Source organism: Cryptotermes secundus, unplaced genomic scaffold (assembly GCF_002891405.2).
Source record: "Cryptotermes secundus unplaced genomic scaffold, Csec_1.0 scaffold2482, whole genome shotgun sequence".
Lineage (NCBI taxonomy): Eukaryota > Metazoa > Arthropoda > Insecta > Blattodea > Kalotermitidae > Cryptotermes > Cryptotermes secundus.
In genome coordinates, this window is record NW_019729249.1 from 430,543 (window position 1) to 457,320 (window position 26,778).

At 39.1% G+C, this 26,778-nt stretch overlaps 1 protein-coding gene across 3 annotated transcripts in view; it reads left to right on the top strand.

Moving 5' to 3' along the window:
* LOC111865634 (DNA topoisomerase 2) overlaps nucleotides 1–26,778 on the top strand; it is a 73,117-nt gene that overhangs the window by 42,505 nt on the left and 3,834 nt on the right. For 2 of the 3 annotated variants that reach the window (XM_023853814.2, XM_023853815.2), the window contains 14 exons: nucleotides 1,926–2,157; nucleotides 3,660–3,862; nucleotides 5,433–5,568; nucleotides 6,642–6,799; nucleotides 7,387–7,528; nucleotides 8,465–8,476; nucleotides 10,346–10,564; nucleotides 12,993–13,217; nucleotides 17,180–17,312; nucleotides 20,890–21,060; nucleotides 23,551–23,674; nucleotides 23,767–23,888; nucleotides 24,983–25,117; nucleotides 25,623–25,759. In XM_023853814.2, coding sequence (XP_023709582.1) covers nucleotides 1,926–2,157; nucleotides 3,660–3,862; nucleotides 5,433–5,568; nucleotides 6,642–6,799; nucleotides 7,387–7,528; nucleotides 8,465–8,476; nucleotides 10,346–10,564; nucleotides 12,993–13,217; nucleotides 17,180–17,312; nucleotides 20,890–21,060; nucleotides 23,551–23,674; nucleotides 23,767–23,888; nucleotides 24,983–25,117; nucleotides 25,623–25,759 — 2,149 coding nt within the window. The remainder of the gene's footprint in view (nucleotides 1–1,925; nucleotides 2,158–3,659; nucleotides 3,863–5,432; nucleotides 5,569–6,641; nucleotides 6,800–7,386; nucleotides 7,529–8,464; nucleotides 8,477–10,345; nucleotides 10,565–12,992; nucleotides 13,218–17,179; nucleotides 17,313–20,889; nucleotides 21,061–23,550; nucleotides 23,675–23,766; nucleotides 23,889–24,982; nucleotides 25,118–25,622; nucleotides 25,760–26,778) is intronic. The other variant, XM_023853816.2, reaches the window with a different exon arrangement.

Consider the following 26,778-nt stretch of genomic DNA (forward strand, 5'->3'; position numbering starts at 1 on the left):
ATCTTTGCATTTGTCATCCCGTGTCCTGCAGCCACTGTGAGGAAGCATATTTCTGCCAGGTGCAGTTCAGATGATTGGATTTATTAACAGCTTCGTTACACACACTCTTAATTACACTCTAATACAATGCTATTGCCGATTTACACACTTTCCAGTTCAACATGGCACACACACTAGGATTCTCTGTCTTCCACCTGTTGTCTCCTGGCAACGGATCTCCACACAGAAAATAGCCCTCAAATCACTACAAGTATTACACCTAAGATCTTCAAATTACACTTCCAGTATCACTGCACCATCGCACACATAAAGTCTTGTAAATGACACTTGACATCCACACAGGGTGACCTCCTTATTCTTCTGTATTCCCGGTTCCACTCTGCTTGCTTCCGCCACTAGTTCCACTACTCGTTTTCTTTCGTCTGGCCCTCGTCATGTAGCTTAGAATCACACAGCACGGAAATGTTGTGATCAATAGTTCCTTTGAATAATCCAAGCTTCAGTGATGTCATCATGGCGCATTGCGTAGGAAAGATGTCACGTGGTGGCTACATACTATTGTGTGACATCATAATGCATCTGTTGCATAGCAACACACCTATCTCTTTCCAGAATAATTTCCATAAGGAGCAATGGTCTGCTGTTGTCATATTTGCCACTTTCGGAAGCACGGTTCGAAGGTTGCTTGTTGAATCACGCCATTCTGTATTGTTTGAAATCTTCCTTTCAGGACTAACTTTTATTGTGGGGGAAAAATAGTCAAAGGGATGGGTCAGGCAATTAGGAAAGTTGTGAAAGTCCTGGTTATCCTACCATTTGACACTGTAGTTTGATCTACTGACAGCATTATTATATAACCTTAAATAAGTAAGTGAATAAATATAATTCTCTGTTTTGGTAATGTTAAACTTTTATTTCAGTAACATAATGTTAGCTTTTGTGTCTGCAGTTCACATGTTGATGTAGTGTTGCAGCATATTCTAAAATTTGTTGGTGTACTGGTGTATTGAGCAAATCATTGGCCTTATTTATTCTTATGTAACAGTGAGCAACATGGCAGTAGCAGCAGCAGCAGCAGAGATAAGAATAAACCTTAAGCCAGGGCTGTCCAACTTAAAAACACTGAGGAGCCACATTGTACCTTCATTAATTACACACAGGCTGCATTGTAAAAAATATACTTTTCCAATATTCTAATACAAATGCCTGCCCTCTAGTGATGATATATTGAAGCACCCACAAATAAATAAGAATTGGATGCATAATGCTTAAAAGAAACATTTACATTAATTGTTGTCAGGAAGATGCATAAATATTTTGCTAGGTTGTACTGATATTGCACCTGATCATCTAGTTGTACTAATTCCAGACTCTTCTAAGTTGTTTAGGATGTACTCGGGCTGCAGCCCGTGACCTATTTCTCAGGCATGCAAGTACATCCTTGGGATACTGGCTAGAAACATCAACACATTTTAACAAATAAAGGGGTACTCCTGTGGGTTGTGGGGCCCGCAGTAGCGTAGTTTGTTGAGGCACTATGCTACAAGCTGGGAGGTTGTTAGTTCAATTCCTAATGAGGTCATTGGATTTTTTTAATTTACCTAATCCTTCCAGCCACAATATGGCACTGGGGTTGACTCAGCTTCTAAGAGAAATGAGTATCAGGAATCTTCTTAAGGGATAAATGGTGGCCAGTGCATAATGCTGACACCCTTACCGCCTTCTCTGAGCCAATTGTCTAGAAGATGTTATAGCCTTGATGTCTCACAACCCAATGGATTTTCATGGTCTATTACAGGGATTGGTTTACCTTTTACCTATGAGCTCTGTGGCCCTCATGCTACCATTTGGACAATCCTGACTTTAAACATTAAACAAAGGGAACATACCTCTCATGTAACAACTTTGGTGTTCTTCCCTTGCAGTCCTCTTACATCGTTCATATTCCATCCACATGACATGCCACTGTTGAAGCATAATTATGATGATAGTCAGAAGATAGAACCTGTATGGTACATTCCCATCATCCCAATGGTTTTGGTGAACGGTGCTGATGGTATTGGTACTGGCTGGATGACTAAGATCCCCAACTACAATCCACGAGAGATTGTTAAGAACCTCAAGCTGATGCTTGATGATCAAGAGCCTGAACCAATGGTAATAAGGGATAGTTTTTAGTTAGGAGGGCAAGCGAAGAGCATGACGACTACTCTTCTGGGTTGTGGCATCCTGTAGTCTGGTAGAGGTTTGCACTTCTTACACTTCTACCAGGCTACACGGAATCCTGTCTTAGAAAGTTGCACTCTTAATAGTCTGCCATGGGAACCACAGAGCAGATTAAACTCTGGGAATGATTACTATCATTCAGTTCAGGTATCTTATTTTCTCATGCAGTATTTAAAAACTGAAAGATTAAAATATGACATAGAATTATACTAGTTTTATGTAGACCTGAAACTTGGTTTCTCATCAAAATGAACATGGACTGAGGGTGTTGAAAATATTCGGACCGAAGGTGGAGGAGGTGAAAGAATGTGGTAAAGTGCATAATAACAAATTTTATGATTTACACTCTTCTCAAATAATATTAGGGTGATCAAATGAAGTTCAGTGGAAGAAGATGAGAGAGGAGGCCAGCGCCACACTTCTGCAAGCATATTGCATCAGTCATTTAGAAGAGTGATTTTTCAACTTCGTGTTTTGTTTTGTGTGCGACAAATGGCAAAATCGAGCAACATGTCAGCATCAAGTTTTACGTGAATCTTGGTAAATCAGCTACCAAAGTCCTTGAAGTGCTTCATGAGGCTTTTGGAGAATATGGCACTCACTTTTCAAGGCTGGTCGATTCTCAGTATGCGCCAAAATATACAGTACTGAAATGAAAAGACGAACAATATTACCTTGTTGTCATCTGTGAGTTTATTTCTCCTGAAAGAATCTAACATACACACTATTAGTGTGTTGATTTACCACAGTATGCTTAATGTAAGTTTTTGAAGTGTGCACTGCCTCGCTGTAGACAGTGTTCATATTGTTCACGCAGATTCTCAGTCATATCCCGGAACAAGGTTGCTGCAGACTCCTGCAAAAGGAGACAATTTGCTCGCATAATGCAGGTACAGTTCTTGGCAGATCTTCACAGTTGAACACACACTCCTTTAACATTCCCACAAGTAGGCATCAGGTGATGTAAGACTGGGGGAGTGGGACGGGTATGGGAAGTCAGTACCACTTGAAATGATTTTGTCCTGGAAAGTTTTCCTGCAGCATAACTGTGTTATTTGGTGCTGTCTTATAAGATCTCTCTTGGAATTGTTCTGTCACCTTTTTCAAACTCGGTCCCTCTTCACGGCCACTTCTGTATGAGCGGAAATAATACTCAACTATGAATGCTTTTTCCTCCGTCGAGAGACCCATTTCCAACAACAATTGCAGAACACAACTGGGGACACATGTGGCTGGAGCTGTGCCCCGTCGACAAACGCACATGTGCGTTCGAGATGTGTGAGTTTCAGTACTGCATCTTTTGGCACATACTGTATTTGGTTGGTGAGTTAATGAGTTAGAGGAATACGCTGCTTCTGTCTGTAGAGTTGAAGTGTGTAGGGTTAGGAATTACTTTATTAATGTTGTCGACCTCATGATGAATCTGCTTTTAGGTTCCGTGGTGGAAGAACTTCACTGGTGTGGTTGAACCTCTTGTTGATAAGAGATACATTATATATGGAGAAATTGCTGTCATAGGTGAAGATAAACTGGAGATAACAGAATTGCCCATTGGAACATGGACACAGACGTACAAAGAATCTGTGCTGGAACCTTTGCTGCATGGAGCAAATGAAAAAACTCCTCCTTCCATAACGTATGCCATAATTCAGTTCTCATATTTTGGAGAGTATGAATTCCCTTATACTAATTAATTTTATGATTTCAATGAAATCCTGTTTCTTCCAAAAAGTGGCTGATGACAAGATAATGAATTTGAAACAATAGCTTTGCAATAAAACCTCACCAGTTTGGAAATAAACATAATCCAGTTAGTCATAACATGGTCAATAACAACTAAGCATTTGCTTAGTTGACTGATGGCATCCATCCAATGACAATATCTGAAGCTGTCATCCTGAAATAATTATGCTTTTGAGCAACTTATATATCTTCTGTTTCTGACATCAGCCAGTGCAAGCATAAGAACTGTCAGATATAAGCATAAATCATCAGAAACCACAGAAAGGGACCCAGTTACTGCTAAGGGATAAAAAGTATGCTGGTTTTAATAATACGATAATTTTTAAGTTATGGCTTTGATAATCTGTATTATCTCCTAATGCAGACCATCCCCCCCCCCATGTAAACCAGAGGGAGGAAGTTTTATTGTAAATGTGGTTAGCAGTTAGAGCACTGTTTCATATATGGCTAATAGTCATATGGTCACAAACAAAGTAACTGCCAGAATGATTTCGATAGCCATCTCAAGTATGGGACATGTATGGAACAAGGTATTGTACCATGGTGTCTTCTCCAAATATTGACATCATGAAACTGTAGTATGTAGGGAGGTAAGTGAAAAAGAAATTCTGAAATGGAGATGCTATTTTAGTATTAAATTCCCAAGTTTGCTTATCTGAATTGCATTATATTCCTGCACAGGGTTATTTGGTGTGCATATTATCCATGCACCTTTAGGAGCATTCAGAACCTTGCATGGTGCCTTTTAAATTCACTGTGTGCACGTGTGCATCCACAAAGCTCTAGAATGGCTATATGGATTTTCATGAAATTTGACATTAAAGAACTTAATGAAGAATTACTGCATGACTAACAGCTTTATCTAAACTTGACAGTTTTAATGGCCATTCTGTATTAGGACCTACGTGCATTTCTGTATGTGAACAATCACCGTGGTTTCCCATTCAGTCCCAGAACTTGGATTAGGCGTGCTTTTCTATTATTCGTGCAGCCATTCCCCCTTTAGCTGCGATAATTTGTTTTGTACTTTGTTACCAAATTCAGACTCTGTATCCCTTCATATAATCCAAGCTAGTGTGATTTTGTTCAAACAAGATGTGATGCAAAATGATTTTGAGCTATATCCAAATTTTTCTAATGACAGTATGTTACAATAAACGTGACTTCTATTTGGGCATGTCCATTGTCTTGAGTCTGTATATAGTTTATTTACAGATCCAGAGCTTCTGTCATCAGTCATAAGGGTGGAAACAGTCCGACACAGTTTGGCCCATTAGAGAAAGGTGGTCTCTCTCACTCTTTATAACAAGTTTTGCAGAATGGGAACATTTTCCTCTCTCATGCCTGATGACAAACACAGTAATTTCCAAAATGTTTAAAATGATTTTGATACTTCTGAGTTCATATGTGCCTTACCTTTGAAACTTGGTTTGTGTGTACGAGTATTCTTGTGTTCCTTACAGTGATTACAAAGAATACAACACTGATACAACAGTGAAATTTGTTGTGACAATGAATCCTGAAAAACGGAGGGCAGCTGAAGCGGAAGGACTGCATAAATTCTTCAAACTCCAAACAACAGTGTCATTGTCATCTATGGTAAATATTGTTACTGTTACAGCCAATTTTTATAATCTGCTTTTTAACTTCTTTATGAATGTAATTCTTATTCATTCTGTTTGTTCTTAGATGTTGGAACTTTTTCACAGTTTTGCAGAATTTATTAGCTTTGTTGCTCTTATTATTAATATCATCTCCTCCTCCTCCTCCTCCTCCTTTGGCTAAGTTTAACCTTTGCCTCCCTTTATCATCATCATTATTATCATTGTTTTTGTCCTGCATTTTTGTTACAATGTGTAATTAGTTCATGGGATAATAAAGTGCAAGCACAAATTGTTTCAGTATAAAGTTGCTGCATTATATTTTCATTTACTGTGTTCTTCATGTAAGGGTTGACTTGCTGCTATGCTTTTGTGGTAAAAATCCTTGAAGACATACGTTTCTGTTTTTGAATGTGCTAAAGATGGTATCGGTTAACTGATTATGTTTGATTTCATTGTGGCAACATGTCATGACTGGCCACAGTAATGGGTTGAATGTGTGCTTGATTTGAATGTCTTACCATTCAGATATACAAAACCATAAGATTAATTTTATATTTATGTGAAGCTTTTTTCTCACCATACAGAAAAAATATGGATTTTTGGTATCTGAGAAGAAAGTGACAAGTAGTACGAGAAGGGAGGAAACTGTGTAACAAGGAGTTTTATAGTTTGTACCCTTCCCCAGATATTGGGCAGGGCAGGTTGAGGATGTTGTGGTGGATTGCACATGGTGGTACTTAGGGGCAATGGGAAATGCACGCAGCACATGTGGGAAGGATGTAATGCATAAAGAATTTTAGTTGGAAAACTTGAAGGGAAGAGACAGACTTCAGGGTCCTAGGCATAAATCAGAGAATATTAAAGTAAATCTTGAACATAGAGGGTATGTACATTGGTTCAATTTGCATAGCTTAAGTCCCACTCGCAATCTCTGCCAAACACAGTCTTGAAACTTTGAGTTCTGTAGATGGTGAATAATTTTTTGACTGCATGAGTGACTGTCAGCTTTGCTCTCTATAGAGTTAGTTATGCACATGTGATGTAAATTTACATGTTACTTGTTTTCAGTGTGTTTTTGATGAGAACTGCTGTATGAGGAAATTTGAATCTGTAGAGTTGATTATGAAAGAATTTTTCAAAGTCCGTCTTGCCTACTATGAAAAGAGGAAGAAGTATCATGAAGGAATGTTGCAGGCTGAGTCACGGAGACTCAGCAATCAAGCAAGGTAAATTAAATATTTCACTTTTAATGTCTGCAAAGACCTGTGACATACATATTATATTATGTACTTGTATGAGCGTATGAAGCTAAAAAATCTTTACTGTTAGAAGCCTTTGCCAGGGAATGTCTGGTGAAGACACAGGAGGCTGGAAAAAGCTTAGTGGCTGCTTTGAAGATTTGTGAATTGTGGAGATTGGTGGTGGCACTGTAATTAATTGTACTTACTAGTCATGTATAAGTGGTCAATAAATTTAGTCACCAATCCAAAACCCTGTCTGTAATCACACCCCTAGATGTGACAGTACTAAGGTCTGATGTTGACACTCACTCTACACATCTATGCTGTTGAAGAAGTACTTAGCAGTTACAGAACTAATGGTGCATTACTTGTGTTGAAGTGTGCATAATGAGAACGCTGAAGAGGTGTGTCTGGAAAAAATTGGAATGGGACATTTAATGTTGCATCTTTCTTTGGAAGGAATTGTACTTCCTTTGTGTAACACATTTCCATTTCTTGTGTTCATTTTTTTACACTGAGTATTTCCAAAACATTTATGGAAGCTTACAGTTTCTTTGTGTTTTGGAATCCAGGTTTATAATTGAGAAATGTGACGGAACGCTTGTCATCGAAAACAAGAAGATGAAGGTAATGATTGAAGAGCTGAAGAGAAACGGTTATGATCCTGATCCAGTGGCAGTGTGGAAAATGAAACAGAATAAAGCTGAAGCTCTTGTAAGTACATAACCAATTTCTCGGTTGATTATGTTGGGAATGGTTGAAGGGTTTGAAAATAGAGATATAAAAATATCAGTTAATGATGAAGCTACATGGCTGGCATAGGCACATTTCATATGGAGTAACTGGTTGAAGTGCCATTCATCCACATTTTCATAAAATAAATTGCTGAAATAGTGAAATGCCTTGTTTCTTATACATCTAATGCTTGTAATTACAGTAGGTTAATCATCCATGTGGTTCTTAATAAGTTCATAAATGATAACTGGGTACTTGAGCCCTTAGCATATGGCATTTAAATTCACTTGTGCTTACTTCTGGCCAGAGGTTCTCAGAATTTAAATGCTGAGTTCTGCAGGGTGTCACAATGATTTGTATTTAATACATTTTTAATCTATTGACTTCAAATGAAAATTAGATTATGTAAGATTTGAGGCTTTCACGGCAGTGACTATGAAGAACGCAGTCTTCTGGGATTTGGCACCGTGTATATGCGGTGTTAACCGACGTTTCGGAGGAACGTATCGCCTCCATCTTCAGGGTAGAAGAAAAAATATATAAGAAATCTGCAAGCAAAGAGACCGTGAGAACAGTCTGCTTTTACCGGTTCTCACGGTCTCTTTGCTTGCAGATTTCTTATACATTTTTTCTTCTACCCTGAAGATGGAGGCGATACGTTCCTCCGAAACGTCGGTTAACACCACATATACACGGTGCCAAATCCCAGAAGACTGCTTTCTTCGAAAATTAGATTGTTAACATAAATTGCACATGGTATATGTATGTTGCAATAATAAATTGATCGATTGTCAAAACAGTGATGGTTTTAGGTTGTCATTTAGTTATAGGGGACAAAATTATGTTGTTCTGTTTGGTTTTCTTGTTCGTACAGAATTTAAAAAGATTGCTTTCTTTCGTTTCATCTTGCTGAAGGAAAATGGAATGGTAAGTTTGTTAAAGGAATTAGTATAAAACATTGAGAACTGCATTGAAGTTACGTCAGTTGATTAATGAAGAATAAAGGAGTAGAAGGTCCAGCATATGTAAACTGTGGTTCATCTCGTGTGAAGAATTGATTAAGGGCATGTCAGTCAGTGTATTCACGTAACAGTGAAATTAATTTAATTGAGTCTTTAAGTTTAAATCACTAATTTAAGCATGTGGTAAATTAATGAGTAGTTCAAAGCAGAACTCAAAGCCTACTTTCCCATTGCTTGGGTTTCTCATTACTTATCTAGAGGTTATGCCTACATTAAATGTAATGATTATGACCTCAGAATCATGCCATTTCCATTATTTGTAAATGTTGACATATGAAAAACTTTTCAAAATGTCACATGTTAGTGATTAGATATAGGGTTTGGATCGATAACTGGATTTATTGACAGTTTATAATTAATAGATACAAATAATTACAGCACTTTCACTAATCTACATGCTCCACAAATCATTACTGCAATCGCCAAGTCTTCTCAGTCTTCTGTCTTCAATAGTCATTCCCTTGTAGTGGTGTCTAACAGTGCTTCCCAAAGCTGAGTAACTGCTGACTCCTGACTGAATGTTGACTTTGTTGGTCCTTGACAAGGACTGCACAGAAAACTTCACTTACATGGTTCCTCTGTTGCGTGTTTATTCATTGCTGCAGAAACATGCTTTTCATGACATTGCCTAGTAATGGCTACCTCTTTTTTGTTCCATTGTTCCTGCCCTCAGCCATTGTGTCACAATATGTAGGTACATTTGTACTCTTATACCAATTTTCATGTGCCATCTCCAGTGGTCTTATGCAACCATCATATTATTTCACATCCTACTAAATTACATTAACATTTGCAAATTTTTTCACATCTATTATTACAAAGCAGTACTTGAACCCATATGAACCTATGGAGTTCAGCTGTGGAGAATGGCCTCCAGTTCTGATATCAGGATCCTCCAGTGCTTTCAGTGAGGGATTTTCCAGTTCATTCTGAATGCACCTTGGTACATAACCACAGGATCCATGAAGATCTACAGATAAATGAACGCAGTGCTCAGTGAAATAAAAGAGTGCGAGTGCCAAATATTTAAGAAAATTAGAAAGTCACAACATTGATCTAGTAGTGAGCCTCCTAGACAGTGACAGAACTACACATGGACAGACCTGAGTGGGGCCCCAATGCAAGAATTAAAATGATACCTAAGTGAACAAAAAATGTGTAGGTTATGCCACTGGGCATAACTCATTCACGAGCCAGTACTTATTGGACATATACATTTATTGCAGATGCTGCAGATTATGTATAATATATGTGTGTGGCAGACTGTATACTGTAATGCTGTTGTGACTTTCACATTACAACTTCATGTAGCTGCCATATTATTGTTGCTGAATTTAATTTGTTTCATTCTGGTCCGTCACACTAACAGGTTTACAATTAAGTTTATTTCAGTCCAGTGTGACATATCCCCCTACATGTGAGAGTATATTAAATCCATGATCTTGCCTTCTGGCATCTTATTAACTTTAGTGATCAATAATAGTTTTGAACTGCTGCAGACTGAACCACAGCCTTCTTTGCTATGGTTCAGTTCCACAGGTAATACCATGGGTTTGTGGTCAGCTAATATGAAAGTTGAGTGTGAAAAGTTGGTATTTGGCATTTTTATTTTGTGAAACACATTAAAGATGTTAGTGTGATGATCCTTTATTATTTTATTATATTGCTTTTATGCTAAAATAATTCCTTATCTGGTTGAAATATAGATTTTGTGCTCGGAATATTTCATGCATACCATGTCATTGCTTTGCACTGTGATGTTCACACTGAGCAGATGGAGAACGAAGATGCAGAAGGTTCACAGTTGGATGACGGATCTGATGTAGGAGGAGGTTACAATTATCTCCTTGCGATGGCATTGTATACATTGACAGAAGAGAAGAAGGAAGACTTGCTGCGGAAACGTGATGATAAACTGACTCAACTTAAGATCCTACAAACCAAAAGTCCTGCAGCCTTGTGGAAGGAAGATCTGGATGTATTTCTTGAGCAGGTTAGTTTTGATCAAATCAAATACTTCTTAACACATAAAGGACCGGTTGCATGATATCATGATTTTAGGACGCGTTAAGTTGTAACACACTATACCTTGCTCTGGCGCCACACAGCTGTGTAACAAGACTCCGGAATGTTTGCTTATTATTCAGTAACATGACCTCGCTGATTTCTTAACTCCCTGTAACGGAAAATGCTTTGCCTGTCTTCAAGTTGTATATACCAGCCATAGTTAGTGGTGGAGTATGGATCAAGGACAAATTCTTCTCCGATGAGCTAGCTTACGTGCCTTGTGAGACGCGTTGTGATGGTGACTCAGACAGTGACAGTGACAGGGGAAAACAAAGAATTGTAGCCACAGACAGTAAAAGTGAAAGTAGCTCTGACGAAAATGCAGCTAGGACAATTGTGGGGGCAGCAAAAAATTTAAAAAAATCACAAAAATCTAAACCCTGATTCGAAATTTAAATACAAAGCATTTCTGATGAATGTGGCAAAGGCCTGGGCTACAGACCAGATGGTGGCGGCAGAACCAAAGTCAGACACAGACTTAGTGCGACCAGGCCCATCAACCCCCACCCCATGCAGGCCTCATGTGGACCCCCCCACGGCGACTCTCGGGTGATATGCAGAAACATACCCTCGTGAAAATTGTGAAGAGTGAACATTCCAAGGGGAGGCATCCTTCTAGGCAATGCCATGTTTGCACAGTTCACAAAAAAAGGAATATGTCTACATTTCAAGTTCTGTGTAATGCAACTTCACAAAGGGGTATGTTTCCAGAAATATCACACTCTCAAGCACTTCTAGAAGCATTGGTAAGTGTTCTCATAAATTTTAAGTAGTTACTATAGGATTCTGACGATGGTGTATAATACACTGATATGTTGGGATTTTGGACTTCATCCATCGTCCTGGTTTTTAAGATAACAAATAAAAACACGACGTTTCGGAAACTGGATCTGTTTCCGTCCTNGAATCAGATGTTTTACTGTTACCTGCATACGGGAATCACTTGGGTTACTATTATCCGCATATGGGAATCAGATGTGTTTCTATTACCTGCATTTGGGAGTCATTGTAGTCAGCTGTGCTCAGTCCCATAAGAGATGCTCTTATATTTTTTTAATTATGCTATATTTATGATGCCCAGCCTTCTATGCTTTTTGGAGGACCAATTTTCCTGAACAGAGACATGTTTTGTTTTATTTTGTCTCCTTCTCCCCATCAGTGTCTTGAGGCAAATGCTATGATGGTGCTTTAAAGTAGGTAATGCCCCATTATCACATGTTCCAAACCCCGTATTTATATTCAGCCTCGCTGAAAGCTGTATAACCACTTCATCGAGTGTGAAATTACAGATTTATAAGATTTCACTTAAACTAATATATTGCACATTCCTGCTGTTTATAGAATATGAAGCTCTCAATGAAAACTGTATGCAAGGAAACCTTATCAGATGTTCAGTTATGTACAATGTTCAGGAGACTGTCTCTGCCTCCATCATCAGGGGTTGGTGTGGTGGCACACGTGGCTCTTGTATTTATGTACATAGAAATTTGTTGCCCTGTCCAACGAACCTGTGCTCAGCCAGGACACTGGGCTTCGAGAACAGCTACATACATGATGTATAACTCAAGATTTTGGGTCTTGTAATGTTTTGGCAAACATTGCACTCGCAGTCTTTTTGGTTAAGGTCATTGAGGGTGTCTGAAAACCTTCATATAGATCGGCAGCAGGTATGTGTGTGGGTGGGACAGTGTGTGTTGTCATGTCAGTCCCTGGTGTTGGAGAGGAGACAGACTCTGAAATGATGGATATCAGCTTCCCTCTGTACTGTTCCTTGCTACTGAAGAATTCCCAGCAGTAGAATGGTAGCTGTTATCAGTGTGCTGAAATGGATAATGGGTTTCCGTGTGAATTCAGTAAGGAAGAATTAAGGTTCTGTCTTAGTGGCCTCCGTAGTCTAGAAGTAACATTCCCACCCCATGACTCGTGGTACGCGGGTTCAAACCCGGCAGAGGTCATCAAATTTTTAATGGCGGAAAATTTCAGGGAACAAGTCCTCCGGGAGGGACTTTAAGCCGTGTGTCCCGTGTTGTAGCTTTACGGCATGTAAAAGAACATCATATCTCCAAAGGAGGTCACTGAGCCAAATTCAAGGACGTTTCCCGCCCAACAGTAGTCTCTAATGTATCTGATAGATGGGGGAAGCATTATAGATACCGCCAAGCCAGTAGAGGCCAAACTCGCTGGCTCGGTCGGGACTGATGGTACACACCAATATCGTTAGGGTATAGAGACTGGTAGAATATCATAGAGGGAAGCACAATAGATCAAACTGGTCGCGGTGCATGGGGAAACCCACCCTCTAATAACTAACTAACTAAGGTTCTGTCTTACACTGAATTAAAATTAACTTACAGCTGGATAAGGTTGAGGCAAAGGAGAAAGAAGATGAGTTGGGTGTAAGCTCAGGGAAGACAACAAAAGTAGGTAAAAAGTTTGGTGGATCAAAGAAAAAGGAAATGTTGACTGCAGCAGAGACAAAACCATCTCCACAAGGACGTCGAGTCATCCCTAAAATAGATGTGAAACTTAAGGAGAAATTTGAAAAGGAAACATTATCAAAAGAAAACAAAGGAAAAAGGGTAAGTAATGTGTGCAGTGGTGAGAATTTGTTATTCAACATTTTTCGTTTCTTTTTCATGAGTTTTGCACAAAATTTGCTTTATCCTTATATTGGAACTACATGCTAAGAAACCGTGTTTTCCGTTGCTTCGTAAGACTTTACATTACCTGGAAGTTACAGTTTGATCCATTTATTGTCATTGGTCTGATAGGATTGAATTTCGTTTAGGCCTCACAGGCAAAATTGTGTACTGTTCTTTACACTTGGCTACAGTGATTCAATGAAATTTGTCACTTCTAGTAAACATTTGTTTATACAGATCTTGAATTTGTGATTAGCTTTTGTTGTAGCTGTGTCAGTTCCTTATGGGAGGGTGAGTACGCTGTAATTTAGAAATTAAGCTTGGTGCAGCATCATATGATTGGTATTGAAATATGTTCCTTGCCGACTGAGAATAATAGTTAAAATGAGCTGGTTGGGTTTAAGCTGTGGAGTTGAAACTAAAATTGTCATGTAAAGCAGTTTGCGTTTTGTGAGACGAATTGATTTAATCAAAACACCAAGAATTTGGGGTTTGCGTACCATATTTATGTATGTATGGTCGCATGGCACTTAGGTGACATCCTGGTCTTAATGTAGAAGATTTTAGAATTTTGATTTTCTACTAAACCTTCAGAGCGGAGGCATTTATATACCCAGTTAGAACTGTACTGTGAGAGAATTTTCTGTGTGGGCATTTAAATTTCATCTTCATTGTGTTAAGCTTTATTACTTAGCAAAGCATCCCTAACAGTTGATGGATATCAGCGCAACTTGGAGAGATTACTCAGTCCACACTGCATGCTGTAGAAGTTAGCAGATTTTGCTTTAGTTGAGCTTTGTATGTTATGTCTTGAAGCATCCCTCTATGCAGAGATCAGTCTCACAACGAGGGGCCATAATGCTGTATCCCTCCTTGTGTTTTGTTTATAGCACACAGCACACCTCTTTGTTGGCCACGACTTGTTGGGAGAATTTTTTGTGCAAAGAGCCTTTCAGTTGTTTGGGCCGCTGCTTTTGCCACAGAATGTCTCCCTGACACTTTTCTTTTTATATGACTTGCATATTCCATAAGAAACACATGTACTAGATCCACCCTGAACTTTATGTGGTCAGTGTTCATTCCTGGCAAACTTGTACTGCATATAAACATGGGGTTTAGGATTGCAGAATTCATCAGCCTCCTTATTTTGATATGCAAGTTAGTGATTATTTTTTTTTTTCCTAGAAGGCATGGATAAAGAAGTTAGTGTAACAGATCAACCGTAGTCATAATTTGATTATAATCCAGGAGTGGTATAGCTTTCTCTTTGCTAGTCCCCATTTCATTTTGATCTTCCGAGTTTTTTTACTGTGATGTGTTGAAGTCGTGGTGACATTTTGCTTTCATAACCATTTGAAGGTGGATGCTTATCAGAGTGTTGGGCTGTGAGGTTACCTCTCTTCGGTACCTTCTCTTTGACATTTTTTGGGGTATCTTTGCATTTAGTTGGAGGATTACTTGGTTGTATGTGAATACCATGCAATTGAGGGCAATACATTCTTGTAACAGCTTCACTGCCTCAGTAATGAGAAATCATTTTGTAAAGTGTGTTAGTGAAGTTGAAAACTACATAATGAGGAGCTTCACAATTAATACTCCTTGCCATTTATTGGAAAATTAAATTGTGTTGCCTGCTACTGGGCATGGATCCAGTAGGACAGATAGATAGTAAATGTCGCAGTGTAAATAATCAAAAAGTGGAAGCTCTATAAGGATAGATATATTTTTAGAAATAACAGTAGAAAAAGGTAAAGTTTTCCCTGTACCAGGTCATGGAGGCCCATAGCACTGAGAGACATTGAGGGTCCTTCATTTTCTAGACAGTCAGCTCACAGATGGCGGTGAGGTTTGTCAGCCTTATGCGCCAGCCAGCCACCCTTTTTTTACTCCCAGGAAGATTTCTGGTACTCATTTCTGTTATAGGCTGAGTCGACCTCATTGGGAATCGAACCCGTGACCTTCTGTCTTGTAGCATGTTGCCTCAACCAACTATGCTACTGCACACCTCAGAAATAACAGTTCTTTACAAAATGTAACAACAAATGCAGATCAGGGAAAAAATAGAAATGAAAAAGGTTATATAACCACAGATTTGCTAAGGCTCCGGGTCTGTTTGAATATATTACTTACGGGTGTTGAGATGCAATGCATGTTGACTGCCTACCAGAAGCAGGTGTTAGGCCAGAACTATTTTCGGAACGATGAGCCAGACAATTTGGGAATGGTATTTTCCCTTCTTTCACTACATAGGCAAATAATGCTCTGGCTCACAGCCAGGCTTCAACAAGTGAAGATGGGACTAGGGAGGTGTAGGAACAAGGGTCCCTTGCACTACTGCATATGCTCATACAGCAGATGGAAACAAGGCGCTTCAAAGCTGGGTTTCCCTGCTAAGTTTTCAGGGGACATCATAAATGGGAAAATTAGGTTGGTTTTTTATTCCACTTTTGTATTTTGATTGCAGGCAATTGTTTCATATTTCAGTTATAAGTAACACAAATGTGTATTATCAGGGCAACTTGGAAATATAGTGGTAACACCAGAGTTATTTTTTGCTGTACTGCTAAAGAAGAGTTAATATGAGTTAACATGAACCCCTGAATGTGCTATTTGAATTTGCTCCAACTTTCTGTATAATAAGCTCCTCGAAAATTATTGCTTTCCATAAAGTTGGAACTGCTACTGTATTTGTTTCAGTTACTTTACACCACAGTGCAGGTAATATCAGGAGTTCATTGAGTTTATTGAACTTACAAATGCACACGCACACATATGACACCTAGCTCCCCAGACAGCAAAAGAAGAATGTTTAAAATCAGATGTGCAAAATTCTACATTAATTTATGCACTTCACTTAGTAGCATAGTTGGTTGACGCACTATGCTACAAGCCAGAAGATCATGGGATCAAAGCCTGATGAGGTCATTTTATTTTTTTCAGTGTACCTAATCCTTCCAGCCGCACTATGGCGCTGGGGTCGACCCAGCCTCTAACAGAAATGTGTACCAGGAATATTGTTCGAATGTTCTTGGGGGTAAAGGGTAGCCGGCGTGTAAGGCTGACAACCTTACTGCCATCTATGAGCCAATTGTCTAGAAAATGTGGGAACCTCAACATCTCACAACCCTATGGGCCTTCATGGCCTGTTACAGGGATACCTTTACTTTTTTTTTTTTCACTTAGTAAAAGATGGATAAGGAAAACTGCGGAACCATAAGTGAACAGTCAGTAGGTTGGATACAAGTTCTGAATCAGTGTTATATATGAGGATTTTATGCATAGGAAATGTTAACATTATTCATTTGAGCATTTTGGAGAGACTTTGAAACCCAAACATGTCCAGGAACATGTTTTCTTGTAAAATCCACACAGGACAAAATGGAGGATGTAATGGTCAGATCATGTGGCATACATGGGAGTGTAATGCATGCAAATTTCTGGCAGGAAAACTTGAAGGAGGGGGGCTACTTGGAAGATGTAGGTGTAAATGGAGGAAAGATTAAACTGGGTTTTGAAGAAGTAGGATGGGAGGGTGTGGAGTAGATTAGTCTGGCTTAGGACAGGGACCAGTTGTAGGCTTGTATGAACACCAGTGAATCTTCAGGTTCCATAAAATGCTAGGTAGTTCCTGTATTTGTTAGCCAAGCAACTTTTATCACATTAAGACTGGCTCAGCTCCAAAGTGTTAGTTTTAATAAAGTAAAGATTGGGATCTCCATAAACATCAATTTGTTTCCTTGTTCTCTCCCATTCTATGTTAAAAATGTGCAGGATAGGTTTTAATCAGGGAGAAATTCATCACTTTTTATTGGAAAAAATACATTTCCAGCTGTAATATATTGCTCCAGCATCTGAATTTTGTTTTGTTGTGATCTTGACATTGTTTTCCTGTTTTGAAGGCGAGGAAAGAAAAGCTGCTTATTGAAGAAAAGGACGAGTTTGATATGATGGATGGAAACCAGAAAACATTGGCAGATCGTTTGGGCACGTCACCTGAAGATATAGAAAAGAAAATGAATGCAAAACGAAAAGGTACGTGTAATGCAGTTTGGGCATTTGAGCTTCTACTTGGCTGAGCAAGTTGGCTCAAGCAGTAATGCTTCTGACATTTGTTTGGCAAGTGTTCAGCTCAAACCTTGGGTAGGTACAGACCATCCTGACTTAGGTTTTCTTCATTTTCCTCAGTCCCTGCAGGCAAATGCTGAGATAGTTTTCCTTACACCGTGGCCACTTCCTTCAGCTTCTTACCAATACAGTAGTCTGAACTACATAATTGAAATCAGTTAAGAGCGAGGATAACTCAGTGTAGTGATTCACTACAGGGTGGACAGTTGCAGTTCAGTTCTGAGCAAGGAGAGATTTTTCCCTTCACCTGACTTTAGGGTCCAATCAGTCTCATGTTAAGGGGTGATAGGGCCTTTCCTCTGGGAGCATGCAGTAGTGTAGTTGGTTGAAGCACTGGGTTCGATTCCCAATGTCATTGGATTTTTCAATTGACATAATTCTTCCAGTAGCACTATGGCCCTGGGGTCGACTCAGACTCTATCACAAATGAGTACCAGGAATCTTCCTGGGAGTAAAGGGTGGCCAGTTGGTGCATAAGGCTGACAACTTCACTGCAGTCTGTGAGCTGATTGTCTAGAAAGTGTGAGAGCCTCCATGTCCCACAACCCTATGGGCCTCCACAACCTGTTACAGGGATAGTTTTACATTTTATGGGCCTTTCCTCATAGGTAAAATGGCTGGAGTGGGAAACTGACCACTCACCTCCTCCTTGTGTAAATGTTAAAATGTGTGGAGTGATTCCTCCATTCCTTTGTATGTCTTCATGTGCTGACTGAGCACAGGGACAGCTTTGCTGTATGTTGAGTAATTCAGAATAATGTTTAACACAGCCCCATGTGGTAACATTAGTACAATTTTAATGTAAGTATTCTGAAATGTAATTAATTAGTAATTTGAATTAATATTTAAACCCTACAACAGTAAAATGTGAATAATTCAAAGCATTATTGCACAAAATGTAGTTTGCATAATTTTGTAATAAAATGATTGTTTTTTCATAGGTCAGCTACTGATAAATGATTAGGTAGGACAGTTTATTTCAAGAGCCGGTTGGATTGGTGATGATAGTGGATTGAACTAGAGAGATCCAGGCCCAAACAATAGCATACTCTCTGGAATGGAACCCTCCTTGATTAATTAGTAGTTGTTTGGCTACTTAATAAATTTCCCACCTTCTGTGAAAACCAAAGGTTCATTACCTGGAAAAGTTCTTTCTTCTGAGATATGACACCATATAGCCCAAGGAGTTTATGAACATTTGGAGGGATGTACTCCATTCTTCATGGTTGAAGAATAAGGCAAGCAGACTGATATGTGAAAAGTGTTTACACTCCTGGCTTATTACTTGGCCTACTGTTTGATCCTGAAGTTGGAAGCATTACATTTATCCCAAATGTTGGTGAATTTCTATCAGACTACATGATGTCACATTCAAGAAACTGGTCATTGCCATGAAAACCTCAAATTTAATGCTTGTTTCCCTGTTCACAAGAGCCCAGCATCGATGTTTCCTGAGCCAGATGAATCCAGATCACACACTTTCATCATATTTTTTAAGACCAAGAGGTCTCTCTTCTCTTCAGGTTTTGGAAATAAAATATTGTGTTTCTCATCTCGTGCACTTTATGCCCAGGCCATCTTGCCTACATTTATTTGATCATCCTAATCCTAATTAGTGGAGAGTGCAAATTATGAAGGTCCACATTATGCAGTTTTCTCCAGCCTCTTGTTGTTTCCTCTTAGGTCCAAATATTCTCCTCAGCACCCTGTTCTCAGACACCCTCAATCTGTGCAGTTATTGAATTTTGGACCTTATCCATTGTCCAGACCAAGCGAGGGGACTTCTCTCAGTTGGGCCACACTGGGTGGACTTTTACCCAATGACAGAGAGACCTAGTCCAGTCTCTGAAACATTGTTAAAAAAAACGGGATTCTGGATAATGTGCAGAAAGTCAGTAATCTTACTAATTAATATACCGTCATTACTCACTTTTAGAGCTTACCCTCAATCTGTGTTTTTCTCTCAGTTTGAGAGGCCAAGTTTCATTCCCATATAAAGTAACAGGCAAAATATAGCGTAATATTTACAGCAAGTACAGAATTATTAAAAAGTAGTACAACTCCGATTCATTTATTAATTTATTAATGTAATATATGAACAGCCAGTCACAGTAGCCGACCGGTCTAAGGCATGCACTGTCTTTGCTCGCTCGGATGCCAGGATCATGGGTTCGAATCCCACTCAGGGCATGGATGTTTGTGTGCGTTTTTCTGTGTTTGTGTATAGGTAGAGGCCGTACGACAAGCTGATCACCCGGCCAAGGAATCGTACTGAATGTGTAAGATCTAGAAAAACTGAAGTGAACGGAGAAGTTCAAGGAGTTAAGCCTAGGCCCACTGGGGCTGTAGTGCCAAGGAAAAAAGAAATATATGAACCATGTTTAACGGTTCTTAGCGATTAGGGTCTCTGGAACCTCTCCGTCTACCCAAGTGTTCCGCAGAGGCCATGTTTCCTTTTTTCCGATTAAACTCTCGCGACATCATGTGTCCCCCCTCCCCTTTCTTTCCCCTTTGTGCTTCTGCCAGCCTTAGGGTCGGCCTCTTTCCCCTGGTAGCCTCCGAGTGGGGCAGTTGTTGCCCTGGTCTTTGAAATTAAGTTTCGGCTTAACTGTTTGTTTTGAAATTCTGTCTTGGCCGTTTAGCATGGCATTCAGGGAAAGGAGCCCTCGCGGGTCATGGTAAAGTATTTGGCTCGTTTGCAAAGTAAAACTGTTTAGTTCGTATTTTATTACTTATGTATTATTATTATTATTATTATTATTTCTTTTCTATTTTTGTGTTGTTTACGCCGATGCGCTTATCTCATATTGCAGAATATAGATATATGTATTTTAATTAACAACTTGTGTTGAGCCTTGTGCCCTCCTAATACGGTCATTCTACTACAGTCCTGGCTTATTTATGGTTCAATTTGCTTTCCTGTCTGAACTTTCCCTCCCCTAAATTACCAGCTTCTGTTCCCTGGTTTTCTACCTTTGAGATCCCTACTACAACTTGGGAGGCCTGCATACACCACGTCAGCAAGCAAGCTGTTTCCTGTGCCCGGACGGTGCATATACATGTTCAGAAAGATTGTAATCTTTTGTGGTACAGGAGAGTTGGGATGCCTCCTGACTCTTTGAACATGTGTCTGTGACTGGGATGAAAGTGTGTTCAATTATGAACATATATTGACCCAGTTGGCTCCCAGTACCAACAAAAATTGTGTCATCATAGATGACTGGTGGTGCCAAGTGCTACACAGTTGTGTCACCTGTCACGATTTATTAAATACTTAATTCCAGGTAGCATGACTTGTGAACTTCATATTTGGCCTTGTGTAAAGAACTATTACTACAGAATGTGTTTTAACTTTGATGTTATTGGTTTTATCATTATGATGGCATATATGTATGCACAAATGATTGTTGATAATTCAGCTTCAATCTGCAATCTGCAAATTTGTCAGTGTTTGCCATAGTTTAGAATTCACATTTGTCAACAGAGGTAAAGCAAAGAAAACCACGGAAGGAGTCATCATCTCGTTCACCTAAGAAAAAGGGTAAAGGCAAGAATCCGTGGGAAACTGATTCAGAAGTGGAAGATGAAGAATTGAGTTCTGAAGATGACGGTGTGTCCCGACCACCACCAAGGACAACAAGCCGTAGAACAGCAGGTGGGACAGTTAGTTAACTGTTACATTTAATGTGAAACTTGTGATGATTTCTACTGGTTGTCTGATGAGAATTTAGTGTTGCTCTTAATTTTCTCTCTTTTGTGCGTCTGTCTCCTACCAGCACCATTTGAGTTTGAGTTTTGTAAAATATGTGACTTTAATGTTTCCATTACTCCACTGTCTCATTATTGTACTGTCTGAGAGTGGTACACCATACTTTGAGTAGGCAGCCTTATGCAAGAAATATCTTGTTCAACAAGGTTTCTGGTGTTGCAGTTTTGTTTCCTGTCTTATGTGGAAAGCAGAGTGTAGTAACTTTCTGTGTGGCTCTCTAGTAATAATGCAACTTGAAAGATGTTTTAGACACAGTTTACTCATTTTGTTCTATATTGAAACATAAGGCATCAACGTTAATAGTATTTTTATCGCGGCATCAAGTTCTCATGACAGAATTTGCCTCTGGAACTAAATTAACATCTTATGAAGTCCCTGTCAAATTGTGTCCATCACGCTATGGCCGTACAGCCCTTCTTTTGGACCCTGGCTCCTCTTTCGGTTTCTTAATCTATACACAGTCAGTAGGACTCCTTGGTTGGGGGATCAGCCCCTCGCAAGGCTACTGCCTACACACAGAATAAACCCACACAGACATCCATGTCTCAAGTGGGATTCAAACCCATGATCCCAGTGTTCGAGGAAGTGAAAACAGTTCATGCCTTAGACCACATGGCCACCGTGATCAGCCACTGTCAAGTTACAACATGTAATTATTTATTTAATTAGTTTAGCTGATAAGTTGACACATTTCAACATCAAATATCACTCAGGATGATCCGACTAGTTAATACATTGGCAAACTTGCTCTAAGGTGTCCCGCCCCCCCCATGGTTTCATATATTCAAGGAACTTGTACTAAAATTAATAAACCAAATGAAGTAACATGTTACGTTATGGACTAAATTTTAAAAATTCCGTTATACAGTTCAAGGATGTTAACATTTTCTAAATGTATGTAAATGACGTATCTTTTCTATGCAAATTGTAGTGATAGGTACGTAGAAAGTTCACTTGAATTATGATATTTACGTGGTTATCAGGAAGGACGGTTAGAATGCTCAGTTGAATCATAATGTTGACATTTCCGTGGTTATCAGTAAGGATGGTTAGAAAGATGAGTTGAATCATGATGACATGTACTTTGTTATCAACAGGGCCTGGATTTTGATGACATGTCATTTTTTATTCCTCGTATCCTATTCGATGCCCGTAAAGATATAAATCCCGGAGATGAGCTGCTGGTTACAGAAATGTAACTTTTATAGGTAATTTTTTGGTCATTTTTCATCATTTTTAAGTTTTAGGTCATTTTTTCGGTTTGGGGATAATTTTTCAGTAATTTTTGGACTTTTAAGGGGATTTTTTGTCACTTCAGCCATTTTAGGGAATTTTTCTTCATATGTTTTCAGAAACGTGAATAATATGCAAGTAAAGTGTTCTTTCTCTTTCTCACGCCTCTACAAAGGCAGCCTGCAGTTGCACCCCAAGTACCTGCTACCACAGTATGCAATAAAAAGTTGTAATAATGTCCCCTCCTTTCTGCTTGTTTTGCGGAAAGTGCTGACATTACATATCATAAAACATTTTAAGCTGGCTGAACATGGACTGTGGCCTGTTGAGGTATCAGGTCTGTTTATATATGACTGGGGGTCAGTATGTGCTGCTCTCTGTTGTGTGGTGACAGTTGTCTGACCAAAACATGTTGTGTAAGAAGGACATGAAGTAGGAGTGGTTGAACCTGGAACCACACAAAGAGCTTCACTGAAGTCTGTGTTTGTGTGCTGCACGTATCAAGTGATAACATACCAAAGTGTGATGCTAAAAAACAATATTATGCTTCATATCCAATGTTAATGAGTTCACCTTGCCCAACAAAGATGTAGTAATTCTGTCTTACCCACACAGTAGGCCTATTTAGGGTCAAAATGTGTGGTGCTGTATCTCAATACCCCTTTTCCCTTTCCTAATAGTCAGTGTTGGAATCAAGTGGGTGGCAATTCTGCTTCATAATAAGGAGGCCCTGGTTTTAGAATCTGATCCCAGGGACTGACCATTGTGGCTGAAGTTTTATTTCCACAATGTCTCCAGGTAGGTGCCAGTATAGGGCCTCAAATTATGTCACAACAGTTTCTTAATCTTTCTCAGCTCTTTATTACTTCCTATTAATAGACACCTATGTAGTCTGAGTTACTGACAGGGTCATTACATAAGCCAGAAATAAATAAGACTGTTGTGTGAAGTGTGTGTACCTCCTGTCTATCCCTTGGTTCTGCACATGGTCTCTCAGTCTGATATTTTAAAGCATAATGTTATATGCATTCTCTTCCCGTGTTTGTTACATGTCCAGCCCATCTGAACCTTATTCAGGTAACGAGTCTAGGAATGCTGTTTGAAGAATACACACATTGGTATTTTTATCATTTGCTGTTACAGCTGCCAACATTAAATTTAAATATGACAGTGATGACGAGGAAGATGATGATGAGTTTGAGCTTCATGACAACAGTCTCGAGAATGGAGGACACGTTCCTGTCCATGATGCAAACTTGGATACTGTGTAAGCTAAGTTAAGAAACATACAGTAACTGAATTACATTATTTTGTTTGTGTTTGAAGAGGAGTAAGTAATATGTCAATTTTTTTTTGCAGTAAGTCAAAGACACTTGATATAAGTGACACAGATAGTGAATTTGAAATGAAAAATGGCAGTAATAAGCATCCCCTCTCAGATTCGGATGATGACTTCACTAGTAAGCGGAAACCTCGGCCATGTATGTATGACATTTGATGTGAACAATCTTCATCTGTATCTCAGTAAATATGCTTAACTTGTCAGATTCATATTAGAAATTCATGACATCGTGACTTCCATTTCTGTGTAATTTCCACATAGAACAGTTCAGTCCTTGTTTAGTGGTAATGTTAAAGTAAGATTTGAAGCTTTTGTGGCATATAAATGTAATGAAGTCTTCTCAGGCATTCCTGTGGTGGCCTAGGTTCGAGCCCAGGTCATGTCATGTGGGATTTGTTGTTGACAAAGTGACACTGGGGCAGGTTTCTCTGAGTAGTTTGGTTCCACTGCTAGTTCTCATTCCACCTACTGCTCCACATTCATCATCGTCTATCATCCAGGGCTTGTACAATAGGCTACTTAGTGGCAGATGTACCAAGTGGACTCAGTCTCAGCCCACCTCAAGAAACTAACTAGAAACTTCTCAGGCATTTGTATATTTCAAGATGGAATGGATTTCCAACAATTCTGATATGTTGAGTTTGATGCTCTCATAATAGTGGTTATGAAGAGTTCCATCTTGTGGGATAAAACTTCACTTAGTTCAGTGAACCTCAGCTGACATTTCAGAGGAAGATATCACATTATTAATTGATAAACCTTTATTGTATTAATATAGTGCTCGACATGTTTAGCTGAAAACAATTTTCGGTTGGGATTACTGAATTTCTGTACTTCATCTAGGATTTTGAAACAATGCACCATTTAGGAAACTGGATCTTAATTTTGCTAAGTGAAAAGGAAGGATCTGCTTAGTTGCATATGTTAGAATGATGTAATATGAGTTACTGTCGTGGGTGCTCTTTCTAAGGGGTGCACCTGAGTAGGTCAAAATCTAGGAGTACTGTATTTTCCCATGCAGTGTACCATGAATGAATGTATGAAGGGTAGGCCTTCTCGGCCCTTGCACCGTGACTTACAGTGGTCTATTGTGCTTCCCCTTTTTAATTATCCCTTCAGTAACCCCGCACTTCGGATGAAGTGTAGGATTTTGAGCATGGGGACTGCAGTATACCATCATCAGAACCCTTATAATTGACCATTTCCAGTGTTTATGTTTATGTGGAATTTCAGTGAAAGAAGTGTCTTCAGATGCGATGTTTGATTCACTGATAAGTGGGAGTGGTACTGGGGAAGGGATAGTCAAAACAGCTGCAGCTGTCTTGTCTTCAGAAGAGGATGCTCCTCCAGTACCTCAGAAGAAACAGGGTGAGTATGTTCATTTACTTCTGTGATGTTTGTCATCTTATGGAGTCTTGGTCTTGTCTCTATTTGCTTTATTTAATTTTGGGCACTTATTACCATCTTTTTTTCTTCTTTAGACACACACGCTTCTAAAAATGATCGTTCATGATCATGTGATCTGTGTGTAACATGGTAACATAAAGAATGCTCTCTTGTCTGGTAGAAGTTTCCTGATGGCTTGAGGGAACATAACTGCTTCCATCTTCAGGGTCGAAGAGTAAGTAGAGTGAAACTCTGCTGCTTGCTTGCTTGACATATTCCTCTGTTGTACCCTAAAGAATGAAGCAGTACATTCCTCTGAAACATTGATATTTTTACCAGACTGCACGGCGTCACGCTCTTCAGTCACCTCTGTGAGAACTTCTAACCTCACATATGTGTAAAATCTATTCTTTTGCTTTTTTTTCCCTCTCAATTCTGTCATTGCTTTATTTTGTGTAATCTTATTGCTTGGTTGACCTTTTTGCAGAAGCCCTGAAGAAAACAACTCTCTTCAAGTCTAGTACACATGAAAGCAAACCTAAGAAGGCTCCTAAAAAAGCAGCACCCAAGAAGAGGAATGTTTCTGATTCTGATGAAGATATGTTTGCAGTGTCTAAGAAAAAGGTTTGTTAAATTTCTCTTCATCCCAGCTAGGTTATTGAAGCAACGTTTGGACGTTTGTACCTCAAATGTTGGTATAAGGGAAAATCAGAAACTAAAGGCAAATTTAGCCTATCTCAGAAGTGATCTTGATACCATTGAAAAGGGTTTTAGTCATCTTAAATATACCATCATTTAATTCAGTGGTTTTCCTCCTCTCCTGTATAACCTGTACCAAGGGGTTCTGAACCTGTGGCCCCTGAAAGTAACTCATAGATTTAAGCAGCCCCGATCTCTGCCAGTCAGTGAAAGGTGCAGTCTGCATATTGTTACAGGTGCCCGTCAGACTGTATGGTGACAGCAGCAAGCTGTGCCTACAGTAAACTGTAGAATGTTCCTGTACAGTCACAAAATGTTTTTCCAGCTGCCACTGTTTTCTGAAGGCACCTGCTTTATTAATCAAATGCCAAAATTGGGTGCAAGAGCAACTATTTTAAATAATTTTCGAGAGTTTGGTAACCCCCCTTGGAGTAGATCTTGACCCACAGTTGAAGAAACCCAGCCAATATATTGCAGTAAGTGATATACAGTATGTCTCTCACTATTATGTTGCTTTATGTTCATCTTTGTATAGCTTTTCATAAAAAAAATATTTGAGCAATTTATTTAAGATTTAATTCCATTCAACCTGCTATGAATTTTTATTCTGTAAACACAAATGTGGGTGAAGTGTTGTGCTAGGTCAAAAGTATGGGTATACTAAGTCTCACCCCCATGGCTAATAGTACCAACACAATTGAAGGACCATAGCCTAGTAGGCCAAGAAACACTCATGTGTTCATACCAAAGGGTCACATGAATCATGAATACTAACTACTACAGCCCAAGAGTAAACAAATGTAGGACCATAGCCTAGTAGGCCAAGTAATACCAATCTCTCCATTCCAAAGCATCACGTATAAAAAATACTAATCAACACTGAGATAACACAGGGAAGAAGGGACTATACCATTATAGCACTTTTTTTTACTCATACTACATTT